Source organism: Schistocerca gregaria, chromosome 2 (assembly GCF_023897955.1).
Source record: "Schistocerca gregaria isolate iqSchGreg1 chromosome 2, iqSchGreg1.2, whole genome shotgun sequence".
In the NCBI taxonomy this organism is placed as follows: Eukaryota; Metazoa; Arthropoda; class Insecta; order Orthoptera; family Acrididae; genus Schistocerca; species Schistocerca gregaria.
The window spans coordinates 324,740,516-324,760,409 of NC_064921.1; the positions used below are offsets into that span (position 1 = coordinate 324,740,516).

Below are 19,894 nucleotides of genomic sequence, written 5' to 3' on the forward strand. Positions count from 1 at the left end.
CATTTTCCATCTATACCTGTTGAATATCGATTTGTGCATAAATCTTCCGTGGTAAGTCGTTTTTTCTGCCTTGAAGTGCACTTGCCGTTTTGTTTTATACCACTCGTAATGAACATTACAGTGGTTAAGTACCTTCACTATACTCGACCTAATCTAACATGAAACTGCTAGCTAAATGTTCTGTGCACACTTCGAACAGACAGACGTCGCAAAATGGCGATACTATATGGAGTGTCTACATCTACATCTACATCTATACTTTGCAAATCATATATAAGTGCCTGGCAGAGGGTTCATCGAACCACCTTCACAATTCTCTATTATTCCAATCTCGTATAGCACGCGGAAAGAACGAACACCTATATCTTTCAGTACGAGCTCTGATTTCGCTTATTTTATAATAGTGATCGTTTCGCCCTACGTAGGTCGGCGCCAACAAAATATTTTCTCATTCGGAGGAGAAAGTTGGTGATTAGAATTTCGTGAAAAGATTCCCCCGCAACGAAAAACGCCTTTGTTTTAATTATGTCCAGCCCAAATCGTGTATCATTTCAGTTACACTCTCTGCGTATTCGTGATTATACAGAACGTGCTGCGTTTCTTTGAACTTTTTCGATGCACTCTGTCAAGCCTATCATGTAAAAATTCCTCACCTCGCAGCAGTATTCTAAAAGAGGACGGACAAGCCTAGTGCAGGCAGGCACCTTAGTAGTCAGGAGGTAGACTTCCCCCTTCCCACTGCGCATCGCACGACCACCCGACATCTTACGTACACACCAGTATAGCCTCTGACTGCGAGATTAATATGGCGCAAGTGGAGTCACAGTGCGTGCGGAATATCACGTAGAAGGATCTCAAAGGCTATTGTATGTAAAGAGAATTGCAGGCCCACTTTCATTAGCACCGACTGCTCAAGTATATGTGCTAACAAGAGGTTCAGTTTATCGCAGGTCATCTAGCACCAGCAAAAAGCGCGAATCACGAGTATAGCCAGGGTATGCACTAAGAGGGCGGAAGAGGTGGGCGGTGCGTGATTGGGGGGGGGGGGGGGGGGGGCAGATGAAACTGCAGTATAGTCCAGAGATCGCGATGCCTCATCAAAGTCGGCAAAGCGAATCGATACCAGAGACATTTACGAGGGCTCACTGCAATCCGAGAAAACCATTGGGAGACACTACAGAAGACCACGTCTCCTTCTCAGCACCTCACACTGAGGGCAACAGTGTCGGGAATGTATGATCTTAGCCCAGTGTGTAACTTCACCTGAAGGAGTCAACATTATAGTGTAGGACAAACGAGTTGTTACAATTTGTCATCAAATTGTTTCTCAGTAAATGCTGAACATTGTACTTCAAGAGGAATGTTTGTTAATAAGAGCATCACGTGATGCTTTGCTTATCAATGACAGCTGTTCATTACCCAGTGCTCCTGGGGCACAGGAGTGTGTCAAAGTTACGTAAATCTTTTATTCAGTTACGTAATAAAGTGAACTAATATTCATTTGTGTGAGTATTGTTCCAGAGGAATCAAATAACCCACATTTATGGCCAGACGAAAGTAGTTTCGTCCGATCATAATAAAAAGGAAAAACGACTTCTAACAATACAAAACTCAAAGCTATTGACAGATCACGTTAAAAACAAGCAAGAGCAACATAGATGTTTATATCACTCATCCAAAAAGTTGCGAGATATGATTTTAGCTTGAGCTGACAACTGTAAACAACAGACGTGCATTCGACTAGTAAGTTCTGAGAAGGCAGTGTTAAGCAAATGACGCCCGGCCGTAGTGTGTCAACATTGTTATGTCATAAGTTGCAATGGAGCGGCATCTCTGAATCAAGTGTTCAAGACATTCTGCATAATGTTTTGAAGAAGAGAAAAGAGTGTGCAAGATTAGTCCCGATCACTTTTACTCGCGAACAAAAACAACCACGCATAGACGCCTGCCACGATTAGACTTAAATGCAAAACGCGGACAGTTCATTTTTGGAAAAAAAATCATCACGCGTGACAAAACTTGATGTTATCAGTGCGAAGCTACCACAAAATAACAAAATTCACATTCAGGGCCAATGGTTTGACTACGTAACCAACATTCAAGCCAATATTATGAGCAAATTGAACAACATGCATAGGAAGGACTTTTTTGAGAGGTTAACAGAGTACGGACGTTCTGTGCGCAGTACTCACGTCGAGAAACACTATTTTGAACACGTGAAAGATTAAAAGATCCACCTGAACGTTTCTCTATTTTTTATTTCCAGTCTCGAGACTTTTTGGACTGGCAGGGCACACTCGAAAGCTGTAACGCTTAGAAAAGTCTAAATGGAGCCTTTATATTGGAAGGAGTGTGAAATGGCTGCTTCTGCTCTTACTATTGATGATGATGATGATGATGATGATGATGTGATGATGATAAAGCAGAGAGAAAAATCACCGAGAGGCCTACAAATATTCTTTAACACTGGAACGTGATCCTCGCATTTCCTTCAGGCTACTGCAAGAATAGTGTGATCGTACGACAGTAATTGTTCCGCGCTGAAAACTGAAGGAACAGAAGGTTGTTGCGCAGTTTCTCGAATATAAGCCAAGACGTATCAAGTCTTTCGAGGAGCTCACCTTGTCGGAGGAGATGAAAACTGGAAAAAAAAAAATACCAGTGGAAAGCAACAGTTTTAACTTTGACTTGACCCGGATTCTGCACCGGGAGGTTTAGATCAATGACTGTCGTTACGCGAAACAACAAGTACCGCGAAAGTACAAAAAGACATTGTGAGGGAACAATGCACAACGCTGAGCTAATATGAAACTCCACGGTGCGGGCCCATGATGTGGTTCGTCGGATGCTGCACACACACACACACACACACACACACACACACACACACACGCACACACGAGATTCGGCAGGCCCGGCGGGAGACGGCAGGCAGCGCCTTGATTGATGTCGACATTCATCGCCGCAGCCGGCGTAAATCAGGTAGACACGGCCCGCGTTGCGCGGTTCGCCTCCTCAACACAGTGCAAACTTTCCTCTCTGCTGGCCGCACCTGCCGCCTGCCCGTACCCTCGATTACGATCGATGTTCCTCTCCCGAATAGCAGCAGGCATTTCTTGAAAGATTAACATTCATATACTGAAGGGAAGGGCTATCGTGTTCGAAGAAGTTCGTGTATCAAGCCTGACTGCCGAGACTGAACGCGTATGTGGCGCGATTGTTGACGCTGTATCTGAGCAGTCTGTTACACATACGTGCTAGGTAAACGACTTTTTAAGTGGGAGGATAGTCTGCACAAAACACACGGGTCATAGCGTGTCTGATTTCTAAAACTGCGTTTACAGGGGCCATAAAAAGTTGCATATCATTGGTATGCGTATCTAGCCTCAGTTTTCCGACATAATGACGTTCAGATCATAATCAGCAAATAACTATGCTATATCCGGAAACTAAACTAATAAGTGTTAATGGAAAGTTCTACAGACCGTTGCAGCGCTGTTTATGATACGACAACCAAGTTCATAACAAGGCCTTTCTTTTCTGGACATTACATGGATGTAACATACAATCACTAATACTAGTAGTTCCTCCTAAGCAACATAGTCATAGTGCGGAATGAGTTATTAAAGATGATATCTGAAAAAAAATCTCTGTAGATACTTAGACAGGAGGTGGTGAGGAACACCTAGGGCAGAATCAAAATAAAACCACAATCCACAGACATCTTCAAAAGGTCCGAAGCACGGAAATGATACTACTAATCATCATCTGAAGGCTAGCACAAATCGGGAGTCAAACTTGTCATTAAGTTCACAAACGGCAATATCCATCTGTGTAAAATGAGCTAATATACCAAAAAGACAACTACTGTCCTGCGTACGTACGATGGCAGGGAAGAAGTCGATGAGAAGGAAAATTTACCACGAAGGCTATCAGTCAGGTATGTTATTCTGCCGTTTCGGTGTTTGCCGTGCTTTTAGAAGGGCGCGTTCTTTTTTTTTTTTTTTTTTTTTTTTTTTTTTTTTTTTTTTTTTTTTTTCATACTGTTCATTATTGGTGACAGAAAGGAAACACGCGAAGTGTTACACGAGCGGCTGCGACACGGTTCCCTGTATTTAAGGTTGGTATCGAGAACAGACTTCCGACGTGGAACATGCCACAATTCTGTTAAATATACGTAGAGAGTAGAAAAAGCACGCGATGTCAAGTAAGGAAACGTGACGGAGCAAATGACAACCTTTCAATGAGTTTTCTGTTTCTGTCTTCACACTGAATATCGCGGACCTGCCTCTGTTTGAGCGAGTCAATGTTCAAGTGGAAAACCATTTTAATCAGTATCTGTTTAAGATAAAAATAATGTAAAGGAACCAGAAAAAATTATGAGTTCTTTAAAAACGGGAAGTGTTTGCACTGCCCGTGTGGACACTTATCATGCTGCATGCAAGCCCCTTTCCTGACTCATGGTACGTGGCATGGCTTACATCCTGCACGGCAGAGCCAATATGTCTGTCTCCTCGGGCGCTGGGGCCGCTGACGTGACACACAGCGTTGAGTGTGCCCTCCTGCGCCCATTAACGCCGTATTCTCATGGCTGTCGTGGGATCCCAACCAACGCGAACAGCAATAACGCAGTCTCGACAAGCCACGTTCCTGCCACTGCTGAATTCCGACACTGAAGATGCACCCTACACAGTGTGATTTTCGAAACACGCGAATTCTTATATTATCTCCTTCGCGGCCCATGCATCTTCTATCGTTAATTATTTCACGTTCAAATTCAGACTGAAAGGCACATCAACAGTGGTGCTCCCAGCGACAATGCTGGACATAGCAGTGGCACCATGTCGGCTTTGTGATGCGTACATAATAAGCTTAATGGATCGTGCTTCCAAGTTTCTGACCAGAAGGATGTGCAGAAGAATAGAGAAGAAAACTGAGAATCTTTTAGACGACACTCAGTTTGGATTTACAAAAGGTAAACGCACCAGAGAGGCAATTACGACGTTGCGGTTACTAATGGAAGCAAGACTAAAGAAAAGTCAAGACATTTTCATAAGGTTTGTCTACCTGGAAAAAGCGTTCGACAATGTCAAATGGTGCAAGATGTTCAAAATTCTAAGAAAATATGGGTAAACTATTGGAAAAGACGGGTAATGTACAATAAGTACAAGAACCAAGAGGGAACAAGAAGACTGCAAGACCAAGAACGAAGTGCTTGTTGGATTAAAAGGGATGTAAGATAGGGATGTAATCTTACGCCCCAATTTTTCAGTGCATGCATCTAAGAAGAAGTGAGGGAAATAAAAGGAAGGTTCAAGAGTAGGATTAAAATTCAAGGTGAAAGGATATCAATGATGAGATTCGCTGATGATATTGTTATCCTGAGTGAAAACGTAGAAGAGTTGCAGGGTCTGGCGAATGGAATGAACAATGCACCGAGTACATAATATGGAGTGAGAGTAAATCAACAAAAGACGAAAGTAATGAGGAGTAGCAGAAAGAGAACAGCGAGAAACGTTAATATCAGAATTCGGAATGATGAAGTAGTCGAAGTTAAGGAATTCTGCTACCTAGCCAGCAGAAAAACCCATGATGGACAGGGCAATGTTGAAAATTGAATGGACTGATAAGGTGAGCAATGAGGAGGTTCTCCGTAGACTCTGCGAGGAAAGGAATATATGGAAAACACTATTAAAATAGGGACAGAATGAGAGGGCATCTGTTCAGACATCAAAGGAAAACTTCCATGGTACTTGAGAGAGCTGTACCAGGTAAAATCTGTAAAGGAAGACAGAACTGCAATCTGTCCAACAAGTAACTGAGGACATAAGTGGATGCAAGTGCTACTGTGAGATGAAAAGGTGGGCACGGCAGAAGAATTCGTGGCGAACCCCTATAAGCCAGTCAGAAGAGTGATAACTCTAAAAAACAAGGTATTTCGTGCGCTATCACTTCGTATGTTTCCTTATTTGAAGGCTCAGATGAGAAAGAACGATACTAGGTTGCCTACGTCATTTTCATATTTGTCCAGTACATGGTGTGGCGGTATGAGGTGCCAATAGAATCATCTCTGATTGGCAAAGAAGTTTGGAAATTTGTGATAAGGTCTTATGGGACCCAACTACTGAGATAATGGGTCCCTAAGCTTAAGCACTACTTAATCTAACTTACGCGAAGGACAACACACACACACACACACACACACACACACACACACACACACACACACAGCCAATAACTGAGGTCTACAGATTTATAGTTTGAAATTTTTTATTAATAATTGTAGGTGATCCTAGCCTTTTTTGATGTGCCAGTTTCAGGAATTCCAAGGGTCGACCACAACCGGCGCACCGCTCACAACTATGCAGTAGACGGCACATTTGGACCTCCGGCCAACGCCTTTACAATCTACATCAACGACTTTCTATGATTGCAAATGTTCAACTGGTACACTTCACTTATGACACAGCGTACTTTACGAGCGGACACCAATGTAACGCCAACATCAGAAGACTACAGACAAAACTAAACTTTATCACAGTGTGGTGAAGACCAAGATTAAAATTAACTAGGCCAAAACAGATGAAGTATACTTCAGCGAAAACCGTACACAGGTAGGCAGAAAGTTGTCAAGCATCTGGGAGTCACATTGGATCGACTTTTTTTTTTCATAGACACGATGGACACGCGTGAGACCTAAAGCTTAAAGACTCCCGCATGGCGAGCGAACTGTTGCCACTATACCGTAGCAGGGCTCTCAACAGCTCAACGAAAGTTAAACTCTACAAGGCAACTTTACTATCAAAAATTCTTCATCGGAGCACATCAAGGGGCCACCATAGAAAGACCCAAATATTGCATATGCAGGTATTACAAAATAAAGTCCTTAGGTGGATACTTTGGACTTCACAATACACGCGCATCCAGACACTGCACTAGGAGCTCAAGCTGTAGAAATTATCAAACACAGGTCCCCGAAAATTCATGAGAAGTTACAGCAATTCATGTCACACGTCTGATTTGAGAAGTAGGTAGCACCAGAACAGAATCTTGGCATCAGTACTGAGTCCTCAAGGCATTAGCTGAATAGAAAATTAGAAATGAGACACTCGATGTTTGTGGGCGGTCAAGCAGATGGAAACGGTCGAGAGGCAGCACGGCTATACCAAAAAAAGTACCTTCACAGACACCTACCACATCACACAACATTTTAAACCCTTTTTGGGCGTTTGTGTGATCATGGGTGCTGTCAGACAGACGGACATGAAGGGAGGCGGAATAGCGTGCGTATACCAGATTCGGAACACCGGGTTCTGCCTCTCAACCGTTTCTTTCTGCTTGGCCGTATACAGACACCACCTCGGCTTGTTCCCGATTAATTTCCGGATCATCCTGCGCCTTACAGTATGTTGCGTCAATCATAGAACCTGCAACACCCAAGGAAAACCCATCACGTGGTCAGAGGAACTGTCGTTCGACAAGGCCATTTACTGCGGCAACGATGCATTTCAGGACACATGTCATTGGGCATTTTTTCCTCCATTTCCAGTCAGGAATCCATGGCTGCTGTTTGTCGGTTTTATTAATTTTTGCTCTATACAGGCCTGCACAAAGTAAACAGGGCTTTATTCGTAAAACTGTTTTATCAAAGCAACAGCAATAGTGCTGCTATTCTTCCCGAGTATCGACGCATTAAAGCTATTTAGTAACGTCCTCTTTGCGCACAGGGGTTGAAGAACATGATTCAGAAGTTCGAATTAACTGCGATTTGGGAATTACTCCTCGAAGTGGCCGACGGCCAATTGCGCCACAAACTGTTGAAGGAGTTAGTGTTGCCATAGCTGACGAGAATGCTGGCTCCAGTTTGCGATCTTGAAACAGTGCACTAGCTGTGTCACGACAGCTGAAAAATTAAAATGTGTTTATTCCAATGGTTTACTCATTACTTCTATTCCACATGTTCTTACAAATGTTTTCACAAACTTTCATTGTCCTACGAGCACTCGTTTTCCATGGGGGTTCTCTCAAGTAGCGAAAGTTTGATTATAATCACCCAGATATAAATGATCACAACAAAACGACCTCATAGAACTCCAAAATTTCGTGTATCTCACTTATTAAGTGCACGTAGAGCAAATAAAGTCATTAATGTGTTACCTTTTTGTGACTCTTTATTGGCCATCTGTATACCGACATATCGGACTTCTTTCACAGCAATTTCTCATGTAAGACATCTCGTACTGTATTACCAGACACGTCGTCTTAGGTTCTGGCGAGGTATAAGAAAGTTACTGGAATACTTCAGAACACAATTTGCACCAAACAATAGGACAATTCAGGGAGAGTTGGACCACTAGGTGAGACGGACCAGTGGCGCATTTCACAAATGCACAGCGACTGATTGGCTCCCTGTAGTTGTGAGGAAGCTCTTGTGTGAACGAACGTGGTGCAAAAGTTCTGCTGTTATTTTCGAGTTAGTTCTGTAGACAAGTCGCATTCTCTCTTCTTGTAACCCGAAAAGTTTCATTGTCTAGTTATGCAATTTTAATTTTAACGGTTAGTTTGCAGATTATCTATGGAGCTTTTTTTACTTCGAGCTTGATAAATATATAGGCATAAAATTAACGTAAAATTACTTCCGAGTTCGCTACATGCAGACTCAGGATGGTCCATCTCTACTGCACAATCGGGAGAGGTGGACCACAATTCAATTTAGCTCAGGTGATAATGGAAGATTAATTTATATTTTGAAAAAGGATTGAATAACATGTGGTTTTTCATAGTTGGTATTTGCATTAGTTAAAAACCTACTTCAAGCTCAGGAAACCAGCTGGCAAAGTATTGCATGTACTTGATGGACGCAGGTCTCACGCTGTCTGGAAACATTAGAGTTTGCAGGGGAACAAGGAATTATTTTAGTGAGACAACCTCCACATGTATCGCAGCGTTTGCAGCCCCTGGACCGCCCATTTTTCAAATTGAAAAGCTGTATTTACAACTTCTGAAGCACTTTCATGATGAGTAATCCAAGCAGGAAAATTAGCCAACTTCAATTTGAAGACTGGTTAACTAAGCGTGGGCTACATCGGCCGACGTTGAAAATGGTAATTTGGCTTCAAAACAAGTGGAATAACACTACTGAATATGGTCGCAGTCCTATCCATGCTTATTTGTCGGAAGAAGCTTATGTGCCAACAAATGGAAGAGCTGAATCTCACACACAAGCTAACAACTCATTTCAAAGCTCATCAAAAGATCTGGTGATCCCAACCACGTCAAAAGAGCGGAGTTATTTGCACAAGTTAAATTCCTTCACTGACACAACTTCAGACTCAACTCCTACTAAACTTAAGATGCAATATTACTGCCTCAAAACTGACTACACCTACGGCAACACAGACGAAACGTTTGGAAGACATATCACCTGTTTCTTATATTGGTTCAATCACAGGTTTTAAGATGAGAGCGACAACAGTATCCAAAGTGCTAAACTTTTGAACTGCAAAGAAGAAGACGGATGAGGAAAGAAAGAAAACAGAAGCCAGAAACAAAGACTATCACCAAAGAAAATTATTGGTGAAGAGGAAACGAGATCGAAGAAACTAAAAAACGAAAATACTGCTAATAACCCACAGTGACCATCATATGCAGAATACTGTGGACATCATAGAAGATTTCGAAAGCAATTTTGATGAATAGGGTAAAAAATGAATATGTTGTGTTTGGTGAAACCTATTACGAAACTAATAAAAAGTATGATTGGATTCAGTGTGTTTCCAGTTAACGGTAGTTCATTGCCGTTGTTCAGGCTTTGGTAATAAACGTAAGTGCTATGGTAAGCGGGAGACACGCTAATGCTTGAACAAAACTAACGATCCATTAGAAAAGCGTTATAATAAATTGATAAAATAGCTTTAGGCTAACATATTTAATATTACAATTCTGTACTCATTAAAAAATATTCCATACAGAAATATGCAATTGTAATTCACACTTGTCTTCTCGTATAGTCATTTTTATATGGTTCGTCTCACCCAGTACACTGGTCCATCTCACCCATACACCTATGGGTGAGATGGACCACTCATGTATGTTTACAGTTTATGATCTCTCTTGTACTCCTAGTGACAATGCCGCAATAATCTCAGTAATGTTTTGTGCTCATCTTTGAATGACGCTATGCACGATAATGCAAATAGCAGATTACAAAAAAGAAAGGAAAAGGAAAATAATTGATCCAACTCCACCTTAGTTAACCTATGAAGGTAAATTCGCTTTAAACCAATATCTACATCTTTCTATATTTTCTGTGTGCACGAAATACAGTACACACTACACACATGACGAAGCTACTACGTAGGATCTGGTCTGTGAAACAGATATAAATTGTTTTTCGTGAGCACGGAGCTACACATTCAACATTTCTTCTGCATACACGGACCACTCAAGAGGACACACGGAGTGTGCAGCGCAGCGCGGCAGACCTACCTGCCGGTCTTGGTGATGATCATCTCGGTGCCCAGGTCGTGGAACTTGTCCCACAGCTCCTTGGTCTCGAGGTGGCACTCGGCGGCCAGCAGCTCGTCGCAGTTGCAGCGCACCTTCACCCTGGAGGGGGCGGGCGGGGGCGGCGTCTCGCGCTCCTCGGAGCCGGAGCGCGACCCCACGGCCGAGCTGGGCGACCGCCGCCCGCCGCCTGCCGCCGCCGCCCCTGGGGGCCGGCAGGCCGCCGCGTCGCCGCCGCCCCCGCAGCCCGCCTCGCTGTCCGAGCACTGCTCCACGTCCACCTCCACGTCCTCGTCTTCCTCGCTGTCGCCACCTGCGACATCAATCACACAGGCCGCCGTCGATACTGAGGTCACTACACAGCATGAAGCGGAGCGTATTAGACAAACTTTCCCTCAAAAATTCTAACGTGTTTCAGTTTGACGCCAGTTATTATGTTGGTGCGTAAGTTCGTGGCGTTTTTGTTTTGCGTTTTGCTTTCCGGTTGCTATGCGTTTATTGATCGTTCATCATTTTTTTTTATTTTCAGATTACTGTTATTAATTGAATCTGCACGTTGTCATTTGGAGGTAGTATATAGAGCTGTGGACGCTAGGAAATGGAGCGCCGAGTGGAGGAATTAGAATATTTCCGACATATTGTTCTGTTTGAGTTCAATAGGTCGACGACAGCAGCGGAGGATGCCACAAATATTTACGCCTTGTATACGGGGATGCTGCCATTCGACAGAGCACGGCTAGGAATCTGTCGTATCGTTATACGGAGGATTGCCTATCCTGCTCTACAGAGGGTGCCAGAAATATTTACGCCTTGTATACGGGGATGCTGCCATTCGACAGAGCACGGCTAGGAATCTGTTGTATCTTTATGAGGAGGACTGCCTATCCTGCTCTATAGAGCAGGCGAGCTTCCGACCTTAAGTTATGTGATGAGACATGGAGGCCCCACGCCTCGTCCAACTCCTGTGGTTTCGACGTCCCTCAACGATTTACTTTATATGTTCGCCACAGTAGTACGCCCCCGACGTGCTCTTCGCAGACACAACCATAACAATCCACCCTTGGTCAAAGTTCCTTACGGCAGTAAATTTCCCCACGTGCTGCCCTTGGGTCAGCTTTGCAAAGCAAGGAGATAAGCGTTAAGGGATACCTCCTAATATTGTGTCGGACCTCCTTTTGCTCGGTGTAGTGCAGCAGTTCTACGTGACGTGAACTCAAAAAGTTGTTGGAAGTCCCCAGCAGAAATGTTGGGCCGCGCTACCTCTATAGCCGTCCATAATTGAGAAGCTTTGCGTTCAAGATTTTGTGCACAAACTGACCTCCCGATTATGTCCCATAAATATTAGATGTGACTCATGTCTTGCGACCTGGATGGCCAAACCATTCGCAACAACTGTCCAGAATGTTCTTCAAACCACTCGTGAACAACTGTGGACCGGTGATATAACACATGACATTCCATGGTTGTTTAGGACTATGAAGTCCATGAATGACTACAAATAGTCTCCATGTAACCGAACACAAACATATCTAGTCAATGGTCGGTTCAGGTGGACCAGAATACCTAGTCCGTTCCATGTAAACACAGGCCACAACTTTAAAGCACCACCAGCAGCTTGCACAGTGCACTGTTGACAAGTTGGATCCGTGGTTTCGTAGGGCCTGCGCCACATTCGAACTCTACCATTAGCTTTCACGAACCGAAATAGGGACTTATGTTACCAGGTCACTGTCTTCCAGTCGTCTGGCGCCCAACCGATATCGTCACGAGCCCAGGGGAGGCGCTGCAGGTGTCGTGCTGTTCGCAAAGGCACTCGCGTCGGTCTGCTGCCATAGCGCATGAACGCCAAATTTCGCCGGATTGTGCTAACGGACTAATCAGTCGTACGACCCATATTGATTTCTGTGGTTATTTCACGCAGTGTGGCTTGTGCGTTAGCAATCGCTGCTGCTCTCGGTCGATAAGTGAAGGCCGTCGGCCACGGCGGTGTCCATGGTTAGGGATAACATCTGCAAATTTCGTACTCTCGGCACACTCTTGACACTGTGGATCTCCGAATATTGAATTCCCTAACAGTTTTCAAATGAAACGTTCCATACGTCTAGCTCCAACTACCACTACGCGCTCAAAGTCTGTTAATCCCTGTCGTGAGGCCATAATCAAGTCGGAAACCTTTTCAGATCAATTATCTGATTATAAATGACGCTTGGCCAACGCACGGGCCTTTTATACCTTGAGTATGCGATGCTACAGCTATATGTATGTGTGCATATCGCAATCCTACGACTTCGTCACCTCGTTGTATACCTTACTTGTGACATCAGGGAGCCGCAACGATATCAGGTGGCATTCAGTCTCGTGGCGGGCAGTCTTCACAATGTTTTGGATCATCAATGCATGATATGACCTAACGGCCTTAATTGAAATGCCAATGTCGGGTAGAAGCTAACATTAAAACGCACGCCGTTTATGCTACTACGTGCATAAGCTTATCGTGTCCAGTTAACGATATCAGGTGGCATTCAGTCTCGTGGCGGGCAGTCTTCACAATGTTTTGGATCATCAATGCATGATATGACCTAACGGCCTTAATTGAAATGCCAATGTCGGGTAGAAGCTAACATTAAAACGCACGCCGTTTATGCTACTACGTGCATAAGCTTATCGTGTCCAGTTAGCAAGTGGAACGCAAGCAGTGGGGCAGCGGCCGAGTTTAGCCGGTGAAGCCAGGCCAGGCGGTCTCATTTGGCGCGTGGAAATAACGCGCCCGTCACAATTAGCAGCGCAGCGCGCGACGCAGTCCATTCGCGACCACATTGGCGTCAGCCGCGCGCGCTGGCCAAGTATTTATCTGCGTCGCCTTATGAATACGCGATGAGCGCGCACCGCCGCGCTATTCCGCCGGCTGTATACACCAGCAGGCGTACAGTAACTCCTCCCGCATCCGCGGGCGTATCGCACACCTAGCGGGGCGTCGTTTACAGCGTATGAAGTTTTAACGGCGCCGCGACTGAAATTTCGATTGTGTCCCAACGGCATCCGAAGCACGGTACCTGCGACGGCAATCGAGCGTCTCTGCAACCACGATGTTCGGGGCAGCTAAATCACCCAGTATACGAAAGAAGATTGTTTATCATAAGCTCTCCCAACGACAGTGTATCTACCAAGTACTCAGTTTTACAATGTTTTGAACACTTTCACCCAATCAATGTATGATAGCTAACATAAAGCATTTAACACCATTATATTGTTCACTGTATAATTCATATTTTAGTAAATCAATATGACATGACAAGCACTTAAATGAATAAGCAAGTAAGTAAATTGTTAATCAGCCATAATTAAATTACAGTGACAGCCATATTATCCACAGAGCAGGTAACGAGCGGCGATAGTCATTTCAGAGTATTTCGACATCATTATTACAGTTCGCTGCACGTACGTCATAACAGTTACTGGTGAATTTTTGCAAGCTGGCAACTGCCGGAGTCAATGCAAAAACAGTGCCCTCCGTCAGACTGCCCTGCCTTAATGCTACGCCACGAATTTCGTACCAGCGTGTGCGGCGTATGATTTATATGTCGAACGGTCACGCGACAAAAATTATAAAAAGTGTTAAAAAGTATACCATTCCTTGGGTATTTGCGTGTTGAAGGTTTCCACACGAACAAGTTTTTGATAGGGTTCATTTAACACTGATTCGGAGGTCGATTAAGAAAGTTGACACATTTGAGATACCGGCAAATTTTCGTTTCTTCTTGGCAGCCACCATGAGATGCACATCACCTCAATTTGCAGTCACTTACACATTTCTCCAACCGGCTTTCAATAGCATGGAAACAGCAGGGTAGTACGTTTTGTACTTCTTCTTATTTGCTGTTCTTCACTATTGGAGTCGTAGCGAATACAGCAGATTTTAGAGCCACAAAAGCCGAGCGGTCTAGTCACTGCAGTCATGGACTGTGCGGCTGGTCCCGGCGGAGGTTCGAGTCCTCCCTCGGTCATGGGTGTGTGTTTGTCCTCAGGATAATTTAGGTTAAGTAGTATGTAAGCTTAGGGACTGATGACCTTAGCAGTTAAGTCCCATAAGATTTCACACACATTTGAACAAGAGCCATAAATAATATATTGTTTCGTTAAAAACAGGATTTTTTTTTTACACAGTATATTCGCGGTTTACTGGGTATGATATGAAGGAAACGTTTAACGATTCAAATAAATATAAGTTTAGGAGGCAAGATCAACCAAAAAAATAAGGAACTGGGTGAATCTGGCTTAAAATATCATAGTGGTGACCTTAGAAAAATAGAGAAAGTAAATTAAACAGCGTACTCCGATTAAATGGGAATGCTCCTAGATCTTATTCAGTGTCGGGTATATTTACATTACAACTATCACTTGCTGTAGTTGTGTTTCAACTTACATGAGAGTCTACAAATTATTGGTGTTAGCGCAGTTACTTGCGGTAGCGGCTCATCGGTTTTAACCGGCATTTATCAACTGAGCAGAAAACAGGTCGCACGAAACAGCTGCCCACGGTGTACAGTTGAGGCACTTACGTTCACCAGGAATGCTGTTAAACATCACCTTAACACCAAAACCTTATTCGACATCCTTAGAGAGGGGTATTAAGCGAAATTTGCGATTAGTTCGAGGATTTCGTTGTGGGGATTAGGGGGGCCGCAGAATGTTATCTCGAATGGAGAGTCATTCATAGAAGTAACCCCAGATGTGCCCTCAAGGAAATGTGTTGGGGCCATTACCGTTCATGTTGTACACTACTGGCTAGTAATATTGCTACACCAAGAAGAAATGCAGATGATAAACGGGTATTCGTTGGACAAATATGTTATACTAGAACTGACATGTGATTACATTTTCACGCAGTTAGGGTGCATAGATCCTGAGAAATCAGTACCCAGAACAACAACCTCTGGTCGTAATAACGGCCTTGATACGCTTTGGCATTGAGTCAAACAGAGCTTCGATGGCGTGTACAGCTACAGCTGCCCATGCAGTTTCATCACGATGTCACAGTTCATCAAGAGTAGTAACTGGCGCATTGTGACGAGCCAGTTGCTCGGCCACCATTGAACAGACGTTTTCAATTGGTGAGGCATCTGGAGAATGTGCTGGCCAGGGCAGCAGTCGAACATTTTCTGTAACCAAAAAGGCCCATACAGGACCTGCAACATCCGGTCGGGCATTATCCCGCAGAAATGTAGGGTTTCAGATGGATCGAATGAAGGGTAGAGCCACCGGTCGTAACACATCTGAAATGTAACTTCCACTGTTCAAAGTGCCGTCAATGCGAACAAGAGGTGACCGAGACGTGTAAATAATGGCACCCCATATCATTACGCCGGGCTATACGCCAATATGGCGATGACGAATACACGCTTCCAATGTGCGTTCACCGCGATGTCGCCAAACACGGATGCGACCATCATGATGCTGTAAACAGAACCTGGATTCATCCGAAAAAATGGCGTTTTGCCATTCGTGCACCCAGTTTCGTCGATTAGTACACTATCGCAGGCGCTCCTGCCTGTGATGCAGCGTCAAGGGTAACCGTAGCCATGGTCTCTGAGCTGATAGTCCATGCTGCTGCAAACGTCTTCGAACTGTTTGTGCAGATGCTTGTTGTCTTGCAAACGTCTCCATCTGTTGACTCAGGGATCGAGACGTGGCTGCACGATCCGTTACAGACATGCGCATAAGATGCCTGCCATCTCCACTGCTAGTGATACGAGGTCGTTGGGATCCAGCACGACGTTCCGTGTTAGCCTCATGAACCCACCGATTCCATATTCTGTTAACAGTTATTGGATCTCGACCAACGGGAGCAGCAATGTCGCGATACGATAAACCGCAATCGCGCTAGGCTACATTCCGACCTTTATCAAAGTCGGAAACGTGTTGGTACGCATTTCTCCTACTTACACGAGGCATCACAACAACATTCCAGCAGGCAACGCCGGTCATCTGCTGTCTGTGTATGAGAAACCGATTGCAAACTTTCCTCGTGTCAGCGAGTTGTAGGTGTCACCACCGGCGCCAACCTTGTATAAATGCTCTGAAAAGCTAATCATTTGCATATCACAGCATCTTCTACCTGTTGGTTAAAATTCGCGTCTGTAGCACGTCATCTTCGTGGTGTAGCAATTTTAATGGCTAGTAGTGTATATTAATGACCTGGCAGACAACGTTCATCGTAACTTCAGGCTTTTCGCAAATGATTCATTTATCTATAATGAAATACTATCTGAAAAATTTTGACAAATATACATTGAGATTTTGATCATGTACGCATTAACAACTTGATTTAAATTTTAGAAATGCGAAATTGTGCATATCACAAAATGAGAAACCTCACACAAGTACGTGAATGTAAAACAGGTAGTAGATTTCGGTTCACTCGTAGCACACTGGAGACAGTCTACAAAAATGATTACTCAAAAAATAAACATGTAATCATTTTTAGAATATTTCTGAATTGTGTGGGACCAGTACCAAATAGGACTACAGGGGTCACTAATCATCTACCAAGGCGGACAGTTCAAATGTTCACGGGTTTGTTTCAGCCACCACAGAGCGCCACGAAGATATGCTTAAAACCTTGAACTGTCAGCCGCTTGAAGACAGACGCAAACAGTTCTGCGGAAGCCAATGTACAAAGTTTCAAGAACCAGGTCTAAGTGAGAAAGCTAGGGAGATAACCCACTGCCTATCGCTCCCATAGGAACTGCGAAGGTGACATTAAATACAGCGCCTACCGAAGAGTGTAAGGAAACATTCTTCCCGCTCTCAATAAGCGAATGGAATGTGGAGAAGCTATAATAAATGATACAATGGAAATACCATATTCCATGAGCTTCACTGTGGTTTGCGGAATACAGACACAGATGATACAGAAAAGATAGATAAGATACGAGTAAGCATAAGACACGTCAGAAAACTATGTGCAATAGACCCTCAAGCTTCGTATCCTTTTAAAGACCCAATACTTTTTGCTGAATAATTCAAAAATTTTAATGTGAACACCTCATGTTTATCAAATAAGAAGTCGCGGTAGGTAAAAGGACCAGAGATGGGTCATTTAAAACGTTTCTAAAGCCATCAAATGGAAACCCTTAAGAAACAGGCTCACAAGGAAAAGCAGAACCGCAAAAGGGTGGCTGTGACGTAAAGACCAGAGAAACAAAGCAGTACTTGCTGAAGATGCAGCGTTTCACTCAGTGACCAATTTAAACATTTCTCCCGCCTAGTGCGTCTCCATCGCTTTTGTCGAGAAGGTGTGCAACAACATAACTGGCGCCGGCCGTAGTGGCCGTGCGGTTCTAGGCGCTGGACTCTGGAAGCGAGCGATCGCTACGGTCGCAGGTTCGAATCCTGCCTCGGGCATGGATGTGTGTGGTGTCCTTATGTCAGTGAGGTTTAATTAGTTCTAAGTTCTCGGCTGATGACCTCAGAAGTTAAGTCGCATAGTGCTCAGAGCCATAATTGACCAGGTACTGGAACACTGTATGATGTTTACGAGTTGTTTACAGGGAAGATTCGGGGTTCTTGCTGCCACACGTTAATGGTAAACAGTCTTACAGAGCACCTGCTAGCAGTACACTACATGATACACAGGCCGGTTACTGAATCGTAAAACCGACCTCACACGGGACGTGAAAGCGAACCTGGACGTGGAGCTGGGCGAGTTTCAAAGAGACCATCCCCGTATTTGCCAGAAGCGGGAGACTTTGATTCCTAGGCAGTGCAGAAGACTGCACGCACAATATGTACGGTGGTGACGTAACGTGAGGACGATGAAGTCTGGATAAGGGTCTCTGGCGAGGATAATCGACGGTGCCGACTGGGAGCCTGCGGTCGCTGTTTGATAAGCGGTCAGCCGCCCACGAGGGGAGCTCTCATGTCGCCCTATTGCAGAATAGCGTGGTGCGCGCCGTCCTGTACAAAACTCACTACACTTTTATCACCGCTGTTCTCGGTTACTTAGATGTTAACCGCCTCAGGACACGAGAACAACGGGCGGGTAGATCAATGTCTTACTTGAATTTTCCCTCTGGGAATTTTTCGTAGTCCCCTAGAGAAGATAAAAAGATGTTGCTTTTAATCATATGATTTCTGTGGGGAAAACAGCGAAGCACCCCTTCTGACAGCCAAAAAGAAATCCAGTGGTTGATTTCGGAACACTGGAAACACCACCCCAAGGAATTATCAGCAGTTGTGAAAACAAAAGGCGAAAGCTAATGTAAAACGTAAACTAGCCGTCTGAAGATGAACCTGCCGATTCGAAACCGGTAACGGTGATATTTAAATAAATAAATAACACTGTTAAAGTGACTGTTGTTATCTTCTATGTCAGAGTCAGCCTATATTTTGTACACAGCCCCGGGCTAAAAATGTCAAGTTTTGACAAAATAACAGTATACATTTTATAATGGAAGAAGAGCTAAAAGGGCAAATTTCATTTTTGATTGTACAGGTAGTTTAAAAAACTGACGGAACTTTGGGACACGAAGTCTACAGAACGCCTACACACACTGAAAGGTCTCTTCACAAAAATTCCAGGCGGCACCCTAGGCAGGAAAGAGAGGTAATTAAGGCTTTTGTGGACCGGGCTAAGAGAAAGTACTCGGAAAAGAGCTCGTTTATTTAAGGATTACTTTCAGAAGGACTCGATATTTTGACAAGGAGATAAACAGGGCAACTGTGTCCTAAATGGTCTACAGCTTATGCCGAAAAAGGACCAGTTGTAATGAAAGTTTTCATCTCATTCTAAAAAAACAGCCGCAGACCGTATCAGTATACATGTTGACACAGTGTTTAATTCGACAAGAGAGGTCAGTGAATATTTAAATACTGTCAAGGACATATGGGCACCGGTTGCTACGATGGAGCACACAAAATTACTTGTGTATGTCTTCAAGTATACAAATAACTGCTAAAACAAGCTTAAAAAGCTGATTACCGCATGTTCACCGGCAGCCTCGTGGCAATCAAGGTGTTAATGAACACAAAAACCGTTGTCGTCTCGAAAACGCGGATAAATCGGCGACGGCATCAGTAGATCATGCACTGGGACTACTCAACCACCAGATTCAATTGCCAAAGCCGTGTCATAGAGGTCACAGAAATTCAAAACAGCTTTAACAGAAAAGGAGGAGGAACGAAATCAATAAGTTTTGGACCTTAATGATGAATAAAACAAACACCACCTATGCATTGCAAGCTTATAAACACACACCAACGCGACTCTGTGCTCTTTGACAGCACTTGAATAAGGTCGTGATACGACCGTTGAGAAGTTTCATACAAACATTTATGTTTGCTGAACTTCTTAAACTAAAATGAACTAACTACGTCTTTACAGCCTCTG

The 19,894-nt window shown here is 44.0% G+C and overlaps 1 protein-coding gene across 2 annotated transcripts in view; it reads right to left on the reverse strand.

Moving 5' to 3' along the window:
• LOC126336967 (T-box transcription factor TBX20-like) overlaps positions 1-19,894 on the reverse strand; it is a 437,621-nt gene that overhangs the window by 337,717 nt on the left and 80,010 nt on the right. For both annotated transcript variants that reach the window (XM_050001176.1, XM_050001178.1), the window contains exon 2: positions 10,489-10,819. In XM_050001176.1, coding sequence (XP_049857133.1) covers positions 10,489-10,819 — 331 coding nt within the window. The remainder of the gene's footprint in view (positions 1-10,488; positions 10,820-19,894) is intronic.